Raw genomic sequence first — 17,640 nt, 5'->3', positions numbered from 1 at the left:
ATATGCGTTTGATCCGTCGTCAACACGCACAATGTCGTCGATTTAAAGACAGACAACTGGGACGATTAGGAGTTCATTTGGTTCATATTATTCAAAGATGTGTAATTTTGTAATGATTTCACACTGTTGTTACTCTGGTAGTTTGATGACGTCATTTTGTTTGGTCGATGACATCACTGTTGTGGTTGTTTTTTAGCAGCGTTAGAGTCTGGCACTTGTTGACATTTAACGAGTTAAACATTTAAAGGGAAGTTTGCCAGGTTTCACCACCTGTGCTGAAGAGGAAGCAGGATGAGTCGCTACATGACTTAACACAAACAACACAACAACAGAGGAGCGGGACACCTGCATGCATGCATAATTGTGATTTAGTGATTGATTTTGCACATTAAATTCATATTTCTATCCATTGGGTCCCATCCAGCATGTGAACATTAGAAGCTCTTTCTAGAAAATGTTGGAAACTGTCACGACAACACAGACTTTACATGTTGGTGCTGATAATAAAGGAGTGAGTTTGTTGGTAAAAGTCTCTACTGCATTTATTCACACTATTCTCAACGATCAGTTCATATCTGCAGATCCCTTTTTGATAATATAGATGTCTTGTTTTATTGGCAGTTGACGTGGTAGATCTTTGCTCCGCATGTATTCTATAGAAACTGTTACTCATCATTTTTACATTAGCTTCTCATATATTTTGGTGTAATTAACTATCTGGAAATTAAGTTGATGTCCATTTTATTATGTATGTATTTCTATATGCTGTCCATTTTACTGTTCCTAATGTTGTGACACAGTTTCATGACTGGGCCTCATATCTGTCAGCAGCTCCTGAGTAAGTTGCTTATTTGGAAATATGTTCTGTATTTCAAGCATGACCTTTCTGTCTCATTGGAGCAATTACACAATTATTGACCAACCTGATGTCATGTGTCACTTCCATATTAACTATCTTCAACAAATAGCAGTCATTTTAGCAGTTGCAGTAGACAGAAGTTGTTGTGGGTCACGTTATGTGTCAGATAGAGAAGGGAGAGAGAGTCAGAGAGAGAGAGAGAGCGAGCGAGAGAGAGAGAGCACAAGCATGCTAGAGAAAGAGGAAGTTTGACTCAGTACACCAGGATTTAACACCTCACCTCTGCACAAACCAGGCTGATCACACTGCAGCGACATGCTAAAGGTATCTAAAGTTAAATTTAAACCTTTTAACGGTTTTAAAAAACCAGTGTCTGGGTGTGGTTATGTTCATGGTTTAAGGACAGGAAGTCAGTTACTGAAACCAGTGGGTTGGGGAAAACAAATACTTTTTGACGTGTAGCATACAACCTTCTATTCAATAAGATGACACAGTTTACATGCTACTTTAACTGATAACAAACAGAAACTTAGTTACTCTGGAACATCAGCATGGTGGAGGCTTTTCGAGGTGACAGATCTCTGACACAGCCTCACGTAACAGTGAAGATGGAGCAGAGCACACGGTTACATGCTGAACAATGAGAACAATTTCTCATTTCAACTTGTCTTCTCTAGTAAGATGTCATCCATTGTGGTCCAGAGGAACTTCCGTGAGGACAGTTCTGGATCTGATGCAGGGTCAGAGGTCAGCGTGGAACCTGAGACAGATCGGTTTGGCTTCATCTTGACTAACAGATGTACACCTGGGTGAGTAGCTCTAAGTTTGTTCTTGTGTGTGGTTACTCCTAATTTTGCTTCATGGTACTCTTGTTCTCTCCTGAACAGATCCTTGGTTCATATGTAAGTTGCTTTGGATGAAAGTGTTGAGATAAAAGCTAAATGAGTAAATGTACTACTGTGGGATCCAAATATTGTATTGTTTCCTTTCTGTGTGTCTATCTGTGTTGCTTCTATCTTCATTAATGGTCAAAAGACAAAGAGATGCTGAGGTGACTGGTGGTGTCGATTGCTCAATAGCCCATAAACCTATTGAAGTCTAAAGTCGACCCCACAAAACCTTCATTTTCATTGTTTTGTGCTTCTTATATGGTGGATTAGTTTAGCCTTTATACCAGGAGCAAACTATTACTGTCAAATACTGTACTTTTGAAATTACCCTTCACAGTTGGAAAGTTTTTGGATATACATACTCTAAGAGTCTTTAAAACACACACAAGAACACGCACACGCACACACACACATTGGCAAAGTCAAAGTCCACCAATGATGAAAGTAGAGCCAAAGGGCAACTGACAAAATGAGGTCTTGATGGGAGAGAAGCAGTTTTCAAACAATGTATTGTGTGTAGAGCTAAATATCTTTATCTAGATGCACAGTCACTGCCAACAACTAATGAACAGTGGAAGAGATCTTGTTTACAGAGAAATCAAAGTTTGAACATTACAGTTATAAAAGGTAATCCAATATAACATGACTTCACCATCACAGAGTTCGACATCCAGACGCTTTGGTGGAAATATTTATTTATTCCATGGTTGTACTTTCATGTCCTTAAACTGGACTGCAGATGAAGCAGCATACATTTATGATACGGTTCAACGAAATTGAGCAACAGTTACCTGCTATCTTCACACTTCACCATTGATAACATCCTGACCCGTTGCCATGGAAACTGAACACCACCATCGTGTGGTTTTCCTGTTTCCGCTCGTTTCAGAACGCTGTCTTCCAATGATGACACCACACAAACTGCATGCAGCAGCAATGCACGCTGACTCTTGGCCTCTATTGCTCTGTAAACGGCAGTATAGAGAGCAATACTTCAGTCTGTGATGCAGACACCTTCTAGTAGTTCTGTGAAATTTAAAATGTGTTTTTCTGTGTCAGGGTTGTGGGCCCCTCCGCTGAGCTTGTCAGGCAGAGAGAGGCCAAGTGGATCCGCATTGTCAGCCAATGGGACAGCATTTTACTGAAGAAGAGCAGCAAGGTATAAAGGGCCTATTAGACATGTAAAGTCATTAGATGTAAAGGAAATAGGTCAAACTGAATGCTGCCGTTACGTCTCTTCAGGTCAAAGTGCAGTGTCAGAAGGGCATCCCCACCTCACTCAGAGCTAAGTGCTGGCCACTGCTGTGTGGGGCCACAGACAAGATGAAACACAATAAAGACCTCTACAAGGTGAGAAAATCAGACACACTCGCTGCAGCTGCCATGGCTGAGGGTGCAGTCCCTCTAATGGCCACCGGCTTCAGCTCAGAGAAGACAGATTGTATTACAGTCATGGAAATACCCCAATTCCTCTCTCCGAGTACAAAGTCAACTAAAGCATTTAGAGATCATACCACTCACACAGACACACAAGCTCTTATTATATTCATCATAAATATTCAGAGACTTTCTGATCTTTACCTACATATACAGCAACTGTGATTAAGACAAATGATCAGTACCTGCAAATAATAGGGATTAACAGTCACCAAAACATCTAGATAGAAACATAGTGATTTGTCAATAGGGATAGAAGAGGAAATCACATTTAAAGAAGCCAAATGATGTTATTGAGACATTGTACACGGTTCCCTCAAAGCAGTTTTCTGTCTCTGTGCCAGTTGCTGGACTCAAAGCCAGCGCAGCAGTGCTGGGTGGACGTGATAGAGAGAGACCTGGACCGACAGTTTCCTTTCCATGAGATGTTCCTGTCCAAAGAAGGACATGGGTACAACATTAAACATTAAAGTCCTTCAGTCTTAAAAATATGATGGATTATTTCTGTAGTGATGGTGATTTTGTATCCAACATGATGTGATTCTTGCCTTTGTTGTGCAGGCAGCGTGGTTTGTTCCGGGTGTTGAAAGCTTACACCCAATTTCAGCCAGAGGAGGGTTACTGTCAGGCGCAGGGGCCGGTGGCTGCGGTGCTGCTGATGAACATGCCTGCTGAGGTAACCAACACCACTTGAGCTGAAGCTTCAAAGTCAGTCAGTGATGGTCCAAAAATGACTTCAGACATTGACTTGACATCTCTGTCCTCATGTGATCTTTTGCAGGAGGCCTTCTGGTGTTTGGTGCAGATCAGTGAACAGTACCTGCCTGGATACTACAGTCCTCTGCTGGTGAGGACCTGCAGGTTCCTACATGTATACATACTAGGTCAAACATTAGCAACCACACACAGTCCTTTCCCCCAGAGCTAAGAGTGACTTACCACATTCAGAGTTCCAGCATGTCAGTGTAAATCACATATGGCCAGAGAGTGCGAGCACAGTGTGTATCTCATGTGTTGTGTAGGAGGGCGTCCTGTTTGATGCGGCCATGCTGACCTGGGTTTTGAAAAGATCGTGTCCAGCTGCGCACAGACACTTGCAGCACTTTGGGGTGGAGCCTCTCATGTTCGCCACAGACTGGCTGATGTGTCTGTTCACGCGCCACCTGCCCTTCAACACGCTGCTCCGGGTCTGGGATCTCTTCTTCTGCTACGGTGCGTACCTGCCATTCATGCAAATTTAAGGTTTTACACACAAATAAACACACAAAAAAGGGGGTCAACAGAAAGGTAAAACATGAATTGAAATACTTCCTGTAAAAACCTCTCTTCCCCTTCTCTCCATTCTAATCGTCCCTCTTCCTCCCCCACTCTCCCTCTCTCCTCATCCAGGGGTCAAGGTGCTGTTCCAGGTGGCGGTGGTGCTGGTGCGTCAGGTGCTGGGCCAAGCCAAGCAGAGGAAGCAGTGTCAGGGTCAGATGGAGACTCTAGAGAGGCTGAGGGGGGTCAGGGAGCAGGTCCAGCAGGATGACGAAACCTTCATCACAGAGGTTAGAGTGAGAGCTGCACACAACTTTAACATGGGTACATACACATATATACATACATAAATACATACATACATACATATAGAAGTTCAACAAGAGAACTACAAAAGTGAGATTTCCTTCCTTCCATCTGCTCTCAGGTTTGCTCGGTGCCGCTGTCGGCAAAGGATCTGGAGAAGCAGACGGAAAAGGAGCTGGAGAAATGGAGGAAAGACAGACCCTCGTCCACCTTTGACCCCAGAGATCGTTGCCACGGATACCGGACGGTGTGGGCAAGGGCTCAAGAGAACGAGGAACCACGGGATATGAGAGAGAGACAGAAAGGGAACCTGTCAGTCCCGCTGTTTCGCTCGGCCTCCACCCTCTCCCTCTCTCCAGCCCTCCTTCACAAGAAGTGGAGGAAAGGTGGGAAGGTTAGCGCGGAAGAATGGGAGGGCACTGGGAAAGAAGTGAGGAAACACTCATTAGGAGCTAGGGAGAAGGACTGGAAGAGCTGGACTGATTTAAATTTAAAGACGGTGCTGCATGATGAAGAGGTAGAGGAAGAGGACTTTGTCTCAGAGAAATACAGAAAACAGAGTGAGCTCAAACTAAAAGGACAGAGCGAAGAGGTCAAACCTCCAGCAGAACCCAAAGTGCAGGCTGAAAACCCCAGTGAAGCAGCACAGCACGAGGATGAAGTCACACAACAGAATGAACTGGCAGAATCCAAAAATGCAGAGAAGAACGACAGTCAACAGGGACAGACAGACAGAAGCCAATGTATGGACAACGTGCCACAGCAAGAGACAGGCATCTCTGAAGAAGACATAGCAATTGAGAGAGAACCAGACCAGAGTCCCACCGAACCTCAGGCGGTTGGAGATACTGTCCAGGGAGCAAAGGTGGACTCTAACGATGAGTCACAAGTCGTGGAAGATCAGAGTCATGAAGAGAAGGACCAAGAAACAGAGATCAGAGACACAGAAGAGACCCCACCACAAGAGGCAGACAGTGAGCAGGTGGTTGCCGTGGAGGTAGAGACGGAGATTGTGAAAGACACTGATACAGATATAAACACAGACACGGACATAATCTTACACACACCTGAGGAATCGATGACACAGGTTGCCATTCAAACGGAGGAGATCACAGAAACAGAAAATGTGCAACTGATGAAGACGGAGACGGTTGCAGAAATAAGAATAGAAGGTGAGGTTCAGAGTAGTGAGACTAGTCCTGGCTCAAAGACAGACGGAGATGTCCAAGCTGTCCTGAACACAAATCCTGGATTGGAGACGACACCGGAGCGACGAGAGGAAGGCATGATCACACAGACGAAGAGAAGCCCAGATGAAGATGCATTCAAACAACAAGATGCTTCATCAACAGAAACAGACATAGAAGCAGAAAATGTGGAAGGGATGATGACGGTTGCAGAAATAAGAATAGAGGATGAGGATCAGAGTAGTGAGACCAGTCCTGGCTCACAGACAGACGAAGATGTCCAAGCACCAGCTGTCCTAAGCACAAATCCTGGATTGGAGACGACGCAGCTGCAAGGAGAGCAAGACATGATCACACAGACAGATAAGAGCCCCGACGAAGGTGAAGAAGATATGACATCAGCAGGAACAGAAACAGAGGTAGAAGCAACGACCCTCAACCAAACAGAGACAGAAATACTAGAAAGGACTCAAGAAAAGGAGATTGATTGTGTTGACATGGAGGAGAAATCTGAAATTGACGTGAGCACGGATGAAGAGCAAGATGGGTCAGATATCACAGAGACGAAGGCAGCGTGTTTGACTGAATGCACCAAATTAGACCAACCTGATTCACAAAGGTCAGCCGCAAACACACCAGAATCAGACGAGACCCAGTGTGGGACATTAACACTCACACCTCCACCGGCAGAGGATGAAATAGTTTCAAACTCTGTGATCGACCACATCCACCATATCTGTGATCTCACACAGGCAGAGGAAACAACGCCGACACACTTAGAGACGGCCGAGTCCAAAACATCTCCGCAGAATCTCACCGCTGAGCCTGATGGGAAATCAACGGACACGCCAGTGGAGTCTGAACCGGAACGACCAAAGAGTCCTGTGGAAGAGGAAGAGAGGATGGAACACAAGAAAGAAAACACAGCAGGGGGGGAAAATGTCTTTATGTTAACTTCTAAAATTCCTCTGTTAGAGAGCCAACTCCAAGTCGCTGGGCATCGCACGTCTTCTGGGGAGTTCTGTGTCCGCAGGTCTTCTACCTCCCGTGATTCCAGGTTTGCTCGCAGACTCTCTGAGGACCTCTTTATCGCCCCCCTGCAGACTACCAGACCACAATCCACCCCCACTCACCCACACCTCCATGTGCAACCTGATCCTAAAGCTATGAACTCAGGCCAAACACCTCTTGATGTTATTCAACATTCACCTCAGAATAAGCAGGAAGTGAGCGGTAGCACCAAGGAGACTGTGGCAGAGCCGGAGAAAAAGTCAAAGCGCTTCGGTCTGTTCCGTAGGCTGAAAGGAGAGCAGCCCAAAGAGAGAAAGCAGATGCCCAAACTGCAGGTGCCCAAGATCTTGATTCAGGATTTCAGCGACGGAGTGGTGACAGTGAAACCGGTCGAGGAAGAGGAGGAGAAATTGAGTTCCAGGGAGAGGAGGAGGAGGCGGAGAGAGGAAGAGAGGAGAGTAAAAGAAGAGGAGCGGTTGAGAAAAAAGAGAGAGAAGGAGCCGGAGAAGAAGAAAGAGCGGGAGAGGAGGAAACCGCAAACCAGGGGGAAAAGTTTCCAGGTACAAACTCAGCCTCAGCGAAGCCCCGCCCCTTATGCTGAGTCTTACTTCTGACTTGCTTACAACTTGACCTTTCGGAGCTGTAAATAAATGTTGTCTTCAGACTTTCAGAAACATGCCGGTTTTATTTGTTGGGACTTTTGCCCAGCATGGTGATCACACGTCCAAACAGAAAATAAAAAAAAGTGCCTCATGTTCAGTTTTACATAATCCACCCATTCATGAAGTCCACCATTATTATTACTCCAATAAAAATGTGAATAAAGGAGCGATTGATTGAGCCCCATGCTGCAGAACGTCTCTGTATGTTTTTTTCTCCAGTTAAAAAACAAAAACATTCACTGCAAGTGTAGCAAAAGTTCTTATTGTAGTCCTCCAGAGGGCGCGGGTGTGAAAGCACGACAACACAAACATACATGTGCACGCTTCAGTCCGTCCTTTCGTCTGTCCACTGTCCACAGCTCAAGTATCTTCCTCGCTGTCGCTGGCCAGCACTTCCTGACTTGTTATAGGCTGCGTGGTGTTCTGAGACGACGTGGGAAGCACCGACCCGAAGAACAGGGAACAGAACTGTGACAGACCGACAGAGAGAGAGATGTTTGAGTGCAGTTAACTTGATATCGTCTCATGTTGATGTTCGATTTTCAGTATCCTTACATACCTTCTTGTTAGGCGGTCTGTCTGTGTCGGGTGTGTCCTCTTCCTCCTCCTCCTCCTCATCCTGTTTCGTGTAGCTGTGCTGCCTCGTCCTGTGAATAGTGACGTCGGGCTGCTTCGTGTGTGGCGGATCGTCTAAAGGAGGTGTGTGTGGCCTGGGCACTGAGGGACCTGGTGCCACGCTGGTATCCAAGGCAATGAGGTAGTCGTCCATGTCGTCGTTCAAGAAATCGTCAGGAGGGGGCGGCGGTGTGCACGCTCTGAGGAGGGAAGGGGGTAGGAGGGGTGTTGGGGGAGGAAACCATTGGGAAGGAAGTTCATAGAGTATGTGCTGAGTGACAAGAATGTAAACAAGCTCAAACATCTTTGGAATGCATTCGAAACTGAACCCATCAGATTCCGATTCTAACAGATCTGATTAAAACGAAACAAAAATAGTGTGATCTCATTCCAATGTTTTCATATGAGAGTAGAGGTCAGGTGGTTCATCTCATTCATTTGTTGGTTACCGTTTGTTGCTGGTCTTACGCAGACTGGGATCATTAGAAAGCGTCGCCAGCACAAAGTTTACTTCCAGGACGCTGTCAGTCACCGACAGGATCATAGGGCTGACACACACACACACACACACACACGCGCGCACACACAGACAAACATCATTACACGGTATTAAAGAGTTAACTCAAACATAATCTGTGTGTATGCTTACCTGCCTGGTTCATCAAAGTACATAGAAATAGGGAGACCCGTGGACTCTGCAAACACTAATAAACCCTGAAGGGAAGAGACAATAAATCACCCAACACCCTCCTACATGAGCAAGTCAGACAAGAAGTATACTGTATATAAAAAAATTCCTTCAACAAAAGCATTCTGGCTCCATCTTGACTTTCTTCAGTGTATTTACCCTTCTTCTTCTTAGTTGCCCTCCCTCTCCCTCCCTCTCTCTCTCTTGTGTCATCACTCACCCGTAGCTCCTTCAGACAGAAGGTGACACTGTAAGGAGTTCCAATGGTAAAATCATCAAACTCATCTGAGCCCAGACTCAGCTCTGTCAGCATGGCCTTGGACAGGTCTGAAGGGGAGCGCAGACAAAAGAAAGAGCAGAAGAACAGTGAGCTTTTAAATTGAAACACCAATGTGTTTAAACAAGCTTCATAGTGTTATTGGTGTGAGCTTGCTGGGTGTGAATAAAAGAGTTACCAGCGTCTTCTTCAACATGATTCCTGAACCAAACCCGCTCGTTGCTTACAGAGAGAGTCACTTCATCCAGAGATGGAGGGAAGTGCACCACTGTGTCCACCAGCACCCTGAGGGAGGAGGAAAAACCCCAAAAGGGAGCTGGTAGTCATGGAGACGGCTCGGTGTACACGGGCAGAAGGTGTGTGTGTGTGTGTGTGTATAGATTTGACTGACCTGGGCTGAACTCGGAGGACGTTGGCACAGCTGTCCTTATCGAAAACTGCCTGCAAGCTTTCGCTGTCCTGGAATGAAAGGTTATGAGTCTTCAGCAGCCCTGCAGAGGACGGACACACGGACACACACACACACACACACAGTCAGCTGTTTGCGAGATTCTGTAGCTAAACATGCTGAGTTCAGGTGAGAGTTGGTCGGGCGTAACTCTCCTCGTAGAGCGTCCATACCATGTTTACAGTGTAGAGTGAAGGTGAGACGATCCTTCTGCTCGTCCAGCTCTATATGACATTTCTCCACCGTCTTCTCCAGAGTTGCCAGAGACCTGAACACCGACTGCACACTCTGACTCACACGGGGGAGAGAGCAGATGAAGAGAGTCAGAGAGAAAGTAAAGGGAAAAAAACGACAACTGTCTAAGGCTGCAACACACACTCTCCATAAGAAGCTGCCGTGTAAACAGTACTTTCTAGAAACCATAGCAGGAATGTGTGTTATCTGATGTATATAGTACTCAGAATTCAGACAGTTTACTCTGTGCGGCTGTCAAAACAATGAAGAAGAGAGGATTTGCTAAATGTGGATGAAGATTCCATAACAGAGGTGGAAAACGAATGCTTCAGATTCGGCTCAGTAGCTCAGATGAATGGTAGTTTGACAAGAAAGAGGCATACACTGTCTTATTAACAGCCCTGTCAGAATGCTGGTATTTATTAGAATGGCCTCTCTCTAATGACCACAGTTCCACCTCAACACCTCTCTCAGCAAAAATGGAACCCTTCGAGTTATTGCATGGGTGTTGAAATGGATTGCACAAGCTTACAATATAAGATGAATGAGTGTGTAGGGGAGAGGGAGAGAGAGGGGGGGGGGAAGTGTTCATCTTTTTCTGACAGCACACCTTAATTGCCATCTTACAGCGAAACTCATGTCCAGGAGGGATTGTGTACCTACATGAGGAGAGGAGAAAGATGGGGGGGATATGGTGTCAGAAGATGAGATGTACACTGACCCACACTTTCACATAATACTGATAGATACACACACACACACACTCTGCACCTGCTGAAGAAGAGAGGCGCAAACAGGAAACACGCATACGCAGACCGAGAGGAGTTCACAGACCGCAGGGCCAGCTAGAAGACAGAAACACACACTAAGATCAGTCCTGTTGAGCGCTACATGTCTGCAGAGACAGGAAACGCTGAGACAAGGAGGAAGTGTGTGTGAAGGCAGCACCACAGCAGCTCACCCCGTCTGTCTGAGGCTCCACGAATAGCTCATCTCCTATCCTGGACAGAGAGTGGACAGCTTTGGCCAGCACTACACGGTACACACACACACACACACACACACACACACACACACACACACACACACACACACACACACACACAGTCATTACTGACAGCTCAGTCGTCAGGTTTTGGTTTCGTTGTGGTAATAAGACATGTTTGCTACCTTTCACGTTCCCTCCCGTCACCACGCAGTCCATTTGTCTAAATAATACCACAGCTTGTTAGATGAGCTAACTTAGGCTAAAAGTTAGCCGATACTAGCAGCTAACTAACTCCGAACAGGGGACCATGAGACTTTTAGCGAGTTACAACGCAAAACGAAAAGCCCCCGCGTACCGTAAATGTAGTCCGTTTTTGCCCTGGTTGTTTGTAAAGCTTTATTTCCGTTTGTCACACGAAGGGAACAACCATAATTGAGCTAAACGTGTTGTTTACGCCGCCATAACGCGCTTCCACCGCGAGGACCAATCAGATTCATGCAAAATGAGATGGGCGTGTTTTCAAAGTACGCATGCGCAATGGCTTGTGTTTGTTTCCGCTTGCTCATAAACCCCCCCATTTTATTACATTCGAGCAAATGATCGTAAACTAAAAGCACAAACAGTAGTTCTAAGGTAAAAATGATTAAAAAAATAGAGCGTTCAATGAATGTTATGCTTTATTCTTCTTCGTTATCATACATGTTCTTTGGGGCAAAATATCTTCAAGATTTCTTTTGGATGGATGATTGTCAATACCAATCAATCATAAACCATGAAAGAATAGCAGAGGATTTCTAATTCAAATCCATTAGTATACCAACTATGTGAAAAATTGAACCAAAACACACAAAACTATTTAACACTGCCATCAGTATCAGAACTCAAAAGCCAAAAGCCTGAGTAACATTCTCAGGATGGTTGATTATAGTCTCAGAACTCTACAGCATCCACAGTCCAATACTTGAAAGTTGGCCACAGCACTTCTACATGCTACACTGTTGACATGCTGTGTTCAAAGAAAAGAAAATAAGTCCTAAAATTGATACAAATGGGAAACTCCTCGCTGAAGGAAAGGGATATTTATAAGTCTTAATCCACAGCAATATGAATAGAAGTTTCTCTCAAAAAACAACCCAGCAATTACCAGACTGGATCGCAGTGGGTAGAAAGAGGGCGTATGTGCACACGTGTGACTGAAGGAGCCAGGGGTAGAGCAGCAGGAAGGAAAGATGGGCGAGAGAGATAGTCACTTTTGAAGTCGTAGTTATCTCACCTCACTGGTCTTTCTTGTTTGTCAGCGTGAGTGTGTAAGGTCCGAGGAACGCTGCTATGCTCTGCCTCTCCTCCCTTCAGTGATGACATAAATGACTAAGCAGGGAGGTGTGACTAAAACAGCCTTTTACACAGAAACTACAGACGTCTGGTGAGAGAGCGCACAGCAAAACATGAGCTGATCTGAGGAGAGAGAGAGAGCGCGTGTAGAAGATCATGGAGGAGTGGAGGCAGTATGGCAAGGAAGCATCAGTGAGAAGAGGCTTCATAACCAAAGGAGGAGAAACACTTCACAGTGTGGAGTAAATACATGGATCTATCTTGATATTTGAGGAGACAAGCTGAAAATGTGATCATGGAAAAGGAATGGGACCTAAAAAATGCTGAGAACAACCATCACTGGAGCCTTAACAACAAAAAGTGGATGAAGTGGTGAATTGCTGCTGTCTTTGGTTCAAGTCTCTAAATGGAATCCACTCCCGTTTAAAAACTCGACTATTACATTTCAGTACGTTTGTGTGTTCAGCCTTTGTTTGACTTTGGGGTTTGATCTGCAGTGGCTGCAACATATCCAAGTGCAGTGCGTAGATGTCTCAGTCACAGAGCTCCACAGCCGACTCTCAGGCCTTGCTGCAGTCCATGCTGCAGAAACTGAAGCTCCAGCCGCCGAAAGAGGGCCAGGCACACCTGCACCTCTCTGCACCCGTCACGTCTGCTGCTGAATCAGGGCAGGACGGAGTGGAAGAAGCAGCTGAACTCCAAGGATCTGGGAGTGAAACTAACATTGCTGTTAATGGATTTATGCGAAATGAACAGGAAAGAGCGGAGCTTGGTACTAATGGCGCCCTCCAAAAGATGCAAATGGGAAAATGGGATTCTAGAGAGGAGTTTGAGATCCCTGCGTGGGGAAGTGGCTTTGGCCCGGTTACATTCAGCTTCAAAGGGAGGGAACGACAGGAAAACAAACTTGGGCATGGCTTTCAAATGGACAGGACTTCCATTTCCTCCTCCTCCCCAAAAGCCAACATAAGTAGTGAAACGGGTGAGAGAGAGGTCATTGGACAGGCCACTCCAACAGGAACAACAAGATCACTACAGGATGCTGATGTCACTTCCATTGAGAGGACTAAGGATGAGATAGAAGGCAAAATGGACGATCACAGCAATTCCGCAATGATAAACCACAATCCTGGAGGTATGAATGCGGTCGCAACAGCTGTGGGACAGAGTCAAGACCGCGACCAGGGCTTTAAACCTCGAGTTTACGCGTGGGCCTCCAACACCGACGAGGCACAACTCCTCCCAGAAAATGGAATTGGAGAAATAGGAGGTTGGGCAGAAAGTAAAGACACACAGACCGGCCTGGATAGTGAAAACACTGCTAACAGTTCCATGACAAGGAAAAATAAATTCAGATTATCTGATAATAAAACAAAACGATGGACTCAGAAGATCAAGGAGAGATGGAAGGAGAGGCCTGGGAGTTTACGCAAGAAAGCAAAGGAAGGAGGAATGATAGACCAGCAAGAAACTCATGTGAGTACTGCACTTTAATCACATTTCGATACATTTATCGGTTGAATAAAAACAACAGCACAGGGCCATCACAGCCTTCCTCTCTTCTCTCTATCTCTCTCTCTCCTCTTTCCCCTCTTTTCTATATAAAAAATGATCTCCAAAATACCCTACACCTGCATGCACAATGTCATGTATAATATCTGCTTCGATAAAAACAAATTGCAAAAAAAAACAAAAAAAACAACAGCACATCTTGAAGTCGTGTATGTAATCCACAGAGTTTACTTCAAAACCAAATACCAACAACAGGAAGTCTGGTGGACCCCCCAGATATGGGGGGTGAAGGGACCCTCCTCTCACCGGACAAGAGTGACACCCGGCTCACACTCTCAGAAGAGCACGACCACGAGGAGCAGAGCAGGTAATCGACACGAAACCCAGCACCAGAAATGTAGAAATGCACAAACCATTAGCTCATCAATGCAATCAAAGGTTTGGTTTATTCAGCCGTCAGTCCTGCTGCAACGTGAGTGAGCTATGCCAGGTATTTTCTGAGGTGTTCCCAACCAAGGCTGTCATATTTGTTAGGCTGTTTTATCTGCCTCTCATTCGCCCATTCTCTCTCTCTCTCTCTCTCTCTCTCTCTCTCTCTCTCTCTCTCTCTCTCTCTCTCTCTCGCTGTCACTGTCATATGTGCCAAACACACCCTTGCAACTGACAAGCAGCTGGCACTGCGGCCTCCTTCTTTCCCTCTGGTTTATTATGATAAGACTTATACAATTTAATGACATTTAGTCCCCTGGCATTTTAGAAAGAAATGCTATCTATCACACACAATGTACACATGCTAACATAATGAGAGATTCGTCAACAAAGTGCTCATAGTTGCTGTTTCTGGGTACAACAGTGAGTTTACAGTATATTTTCTCCTGTGGCAGATCGAACAGTGACTTTGAGTTTGGACTGGGCTCCTTCAGCTTACTGGAAGAGATCGTCACAGGTCAAGAGTGGGCTAAGTTCTTAAATCCCAACCAACAGACTATCTCAGATAATCACAGACCACCGCAAGAATCAACCAGCCAAGTTTTAATCGCCACAAATCCTCCAGACGGACACGGGGCCCAGTCGTCTCTGGCTTCAACCCAACACGTCAATGAGAACTACCAGGGGAGGTTTAGTGGTAGTGAGTCATTCGGAAATGCTAAAGACTTTGGCACGGAACCAACGTTGAGCGAACGTACAACGCTTGTCGGCATGGACATTTCAGAGGGAAATCATGTGGCGGAAAAGGTTCAGAACCAATCAGAACCAATGGAAGATGGTCACAGCCAATCAGACATGCAGCCGGAAGAGAGCGAAGAGAGACAGCTAGGTAGACCTCCTGAGGGTCATTCCTTTGTGAAGGTTAGATATCACTTATGTCATTTAAAATGTTCTACACGCCATCAATTTACTTCTGTATCTATATCATAATGAAAACACCTATAAGGGTTTTGCCTAAATGGTGTATGTTCATACTTCATTGGGGTTGTCACAGTTTTCACTTATGAGCTCTGCTTCTCCTCACAGCCTGCAGAGATCCTACTGAACGCAGACCTGAAGAGGCGAGTCCAACTGACCAGAAAGCGTGTGTACGCTTCCACAGAGAGGAGCGGAGCGAGGCCTCAAACCAAGGAGGAGACAGACGAGGGAGAAGAGACGGACAGAGGTAGGAACAACTGAAGTCTGTATAATGACAATGTCTAGCATCTTAGGGTGGAAAAGTTAGGCAAACCTCCAAACTCTGACATATTGCTCTCTGTTCTGCTTCTCTTTTCATAGGTGCATCCATATTTTCACCGAGTGTCAATGGGCCAGGCAGGACAGGAGACACGCAAGAGAATAATCTTGTGTCTCCCCACATGTCTCCCTCTGCACCCTCTTTTACTCCTCGGGGTGTCTTGAAACACTCCATTTCCCAGGATTCAGAATGTTCAATATTTTTGGAAACAGCGACAAAAAAGGTAAGCGTTACCATTTTGTGTCCTCTGATCAACAGCGACACCGTGTGGTATGAAGTTGTAATTTGAATTGTGTTTTAATGGCTTAGTGGAAGTGAGTGTGAGTGTGTTTAATACAAGTTTAATACCAAAATAAATAAGATTATTTGTGGAATATAACATTATTACTAACATGAAAGTAAAAGTCATTTTGGAAAAACACTTTCACACATTTCTTTTATTCATAACAGTTTGGATTCAGTTTCTATCTTTGTCATTTTCCTCACATTTTTCTGGATCAGAGGCGAGTGGAGGAAACCCGCCGAGTTCGTTTCTCAGAGGAGGTTCTCACCATAGAGCCTGAGCTGGACCTGTTCACAGCCTGGGAGGAAGAGTCTGTGACTGAAGAAGACTCTGTAATAGAGGAGGAGGTTGGGGTGGAACAGGAAGCTATGGACGACATAATGGCACCAGCGCGCCGCCTGGCTCTCCCTGCCTGGATACTGGCCCTAAAGAGGAGAAATACAGGGAGGAAGCATCGATAGTGATTGTCAAACTGTTGCAATATAGATATATAGTATACATATAGAGCATTTAGTATGTTTTAGTATTTGGTCTTTAGGTCTTTTATTTCTTAAATAAATAAGAAAGGAACGATTCTGTTCTTCCATCTTTTCTGAGAATATTCTTGAAAAAATGTAGATAAGCCCAGAATAGAATAACATTATATATGTTGAATTCAAACTAATATTCATCCATAGAGCTTTTCTCTCTGAGGTGTTTTGTTGTCAGCAGTTCAGACGTCTCCACATCCTCATTCCAGTGGTTTTGGCTCCTTCTCAGGCCTTTACCTGCATCTTCTGCCCTCCTTTCTGGGAACCACTGAGAAGGAAACATGTAAATGAAACCCTAAGCCTTTCTGCTCAGCCATTAAACTGCGGGAGGTTCCGTGGTCGCTGGATGAAGGACGACATCATAGTAGTTAACGACTTTGTAGAACGTTTACATTCCAGCCATTAATCCTCTTGGATCAAGGCTTGACCATGACAGATATGTTGTGCTACTGTGTGTGTTACTCTCATTTCCATTACATGCATAGTATTGATTTGTGTAATCAAATAAGGACCCCCAACTTTGTGGCTAACTGATGTCAATCCCCTCTGTGGTTTCCCTTCACAGCTATCTCCTCTTGTGAATCACTGTCAGAGCTTTTAAAAGGCTCTTAAGATGATGTTTTAGTGTCCAGGTCAGAGTTCATGTTGCAACCAGAGACAGAACAGATATTGGTGTAGAGAGACATTTGTGTGTGTGTGCGTGCATACTGTTTATCTATGTATATGTATTGGGATGTGAGTAGGAGATTTAGAGTTTTATTAACATGACATGTAGTGAGATGAAGACATGGGAGGAAAACCAGAAAGATCCACAGAGGAAAAAGAGAATCTGTACATAGTGAATTACACGCTTAATTGTCTTCCTGTGTGAGTCCATTAGTCTATACAGTAACATCTCCCACAGTGTGTCATCACGCTGAAATGCACGTATAATGGCCCATTTGTAAACCTCAAGCCACACACTCATTTATCCCACAGCCCTCCCCTCTGTAACACACGCACACACACGTCATTATCAGCAGTGCTTTTGTTTTGTTTTTTTATGACTCAGTGCTTGAACATGTGCAGCAACGCCAGTCTGTTCAATTAAGTGAATAAGCAGATGCACAAAGAGAAATATTTCAAGATGTAACACAAACAGTTTATTCTCGGCATTGTTGTAGGTATGGAACATGTTTTTCTGATTTCTCGCTCAAACTCAATAAAGCACAATGGCGACAGCAAGGAGGAGACGGATCAGAGATTGCGAACCAGCATATAACTGCAGTAGGTTAAACAGTTTTACAGTGTTGTTTATTTTGGAGGCAGCATGATCTTTAGTTAATAAATCTTTTTACAAGAAGACATCAGCTCCCCTCATTGTATGTTTCCCTTTGAATCAACAGTGACAGCAGTTTC

General features: G+C 45.0%; 3 protein-coding genes across 5 annotated transcripts; 2 read left to right on the top strand and 1 right to left on the bottom strand.

Moving 5' to 3' along the window:
* The first annotated feature begins 1,048 nt into the window (after positions 1-1,048).
* Positions 1,049-7,788, top strand: tbc1d10c (TBC1 domain family, member 10C). Its single transcript, XM_076159543.1, has 10 exons — positions 1,049-1,183; positions 1,537-1,668; positions 2,809-2,908; positions 2,992-3,099; positions 3,531-3,637; positions 3,748-3,862; positions 3,968-4,033; positions 4,209-4,398; positions 4,576-4,733; positions 4,871-7,788. Exons 2-10 carry the CDS (start codon positions 1,541-1,543, stop codon positions 7,559-7,561), a joined length of 3,663 nt encoding a protein of 1,220 aa, XP_076015658.1. The 5' UTR covers positions 1,049-1,183; positions 1,537-1,540; the 3' UTR covers positions 7,562-7,788.
* Positions 7,552-12,179, bottom strand: rad9a (RAD9 checkpoint clamp component A). 2 transcript variants are annotated; one of them, XM_076159552.1, is made up of 12 exons: positions 12,133-12,179; positions 10,833-10,903; positions 10,643-10,716; positions 10,482-10,530; positions 9,811-9,925; positions 9,581-9,680; positions 9,368-9,474; positions 9,133-9,239; positions 8,874-8,938; positions 8,674-8,772; positions 8,169-8,424; positions 7,552-8,077 (listed from the first exon to the last, which is right to left on the bottom strand). In XM_076159552.1, exons 4-12 carry the CDS (start codon positions 10,491-10,493, stop codon positions 7,970-7,972), a joined length of 969 nt encoding a protein of 322 aa, XP_076015667.1. In that variant the 5' UTR covers positions 10,494-10,530; positions 10,643-10,716; positions 10,833-10,903; positions 12,133-12,179; the 3' UTR covers positions 7,552-7,969. The 2 variants fall into 2 exon arrangements, with proteins under 2 accessions (XP_076015667.1, XP_076015666.1); XM_076159551.1 differs by lacking the exon at positions 12,133-12,179 and adding an exon at positions 11,042-11,850.
* Positions 10,739-17,396, top strand: LOC143008018 (uncharacterized). 2 transcript variants are annotated; one of them, XM_076159548.1, is made up of 7 exons: positions 10,739-10,910; positions 12,276-13,667; positions 13,928-14,070; positions 14,588-15,053; positions 15,219-15,357; positions 15,471-15,652; positions 15,931-17,396. In XM_076159548.1, exons 2-7 carry the CDS (start codon positions 12,720-12,722, stop codon positions 16,171-16,173), a joined length of 2,121 nt encoding a protein of 706 aa, XP_076015663.1. In that variant the 5' UTR covers positions 10,739-10,910; positions 12,276-12,719; the 3' UTR covers positions 16,174-17,396. The 2 variants fall into 2 exon arrangements, with proteins under 2 accessions (XP_076015663.1, XP_076015662.1); XM_076159547.1 differs by having other exon boundaries at positions 12,267-13,667.
* The last annotated feature ends 244 nt before the right edge of the window (positions 17,397-17,640 follow it).

Source organism: Genypterus blacodes, unplaced genomic scaffold, assembly GCF_046128005.1.
Source record: "Genypterus blacodes isolate CSIRO-AG114 ecotype Tasmania unplaced genomic scaffold, CSIRO-AGI_Gbla_v1 ptg000098l_1, whole genome shotgun sequence".
Taxonomy (NCBI): Eukaryota; Metazoa; Chordata; class Actinopteri; order Ophidiiformes; family Ophidiidae; genus Genypterus; species Genypterus blacodes.
The sequence above is the reverse complement of the archived record's forward strand: the minus strand, read 5'-3'. Positions and strand labels throughout refer to the sequence as shown.

Coding starts and splice junctions, on each gene's coding strand:
- rad9a (XM_076159551.1), bottom strand. CDS start 11,075: ATGGACTGCGTGGTGACGGGAGGGAACGTGAAAG. Junction 10,531..10,642: donor GCGCCTCTCTTCTTCAGCAG/GTGCAGAGTGTG, acceptor CTCCTCATGTAG/GTACACAATCCCTCCTGGAC. Junction 8,773..8,873: donor TACTTTGATGAACCAGGCAG/GTAAGCATACAC, acceptor TGTGTGTGTCAG/CCCTATGATCCTGTCGGTGA.
- LOC143008018 (XM_076159548.1), top strand. CDS start 12,720: ATGTCTCAGTCACAGAGCTCCACAGCCGACTCTCAGGCCTTGCTGCAG. Junction 14,071..14,587: donor GACCACGAGGAGCAGAGCAG/GTAATCGACACG, acceptor CTCCTGTGGCAG/ATCGAACAGTGACTTTGAGT. Junction 15,653..15,930: donor TGGAAACAGCGACAAAAAAG/GTAAGCGTTACC, acceptor TTTCTGGATCAG/AGGCGAGTGGAGGAAACCCG.
- tbc1d10c (XM_076159543.1), top strand. CDS start 1,541: ATGTCATCCATTGTGGTCCAGAGGAACTTCCGTGAGGACAGTTCTGGA. Junction 1,669..2,808: donor ACTAACAGATGTACACCTGG/GTGAGTAGCTCT, acceptor TTTCTGTGTCAG/GGTTGTGGGCCCCTCCGCTG. Junction 3,638..3,747: donor CTGTCCAAAGAAGGACATGG/GTACAACATTAA, acceptor TTTGTTGTGCAG/GCAGCGTGGTTTGTTCCGGG.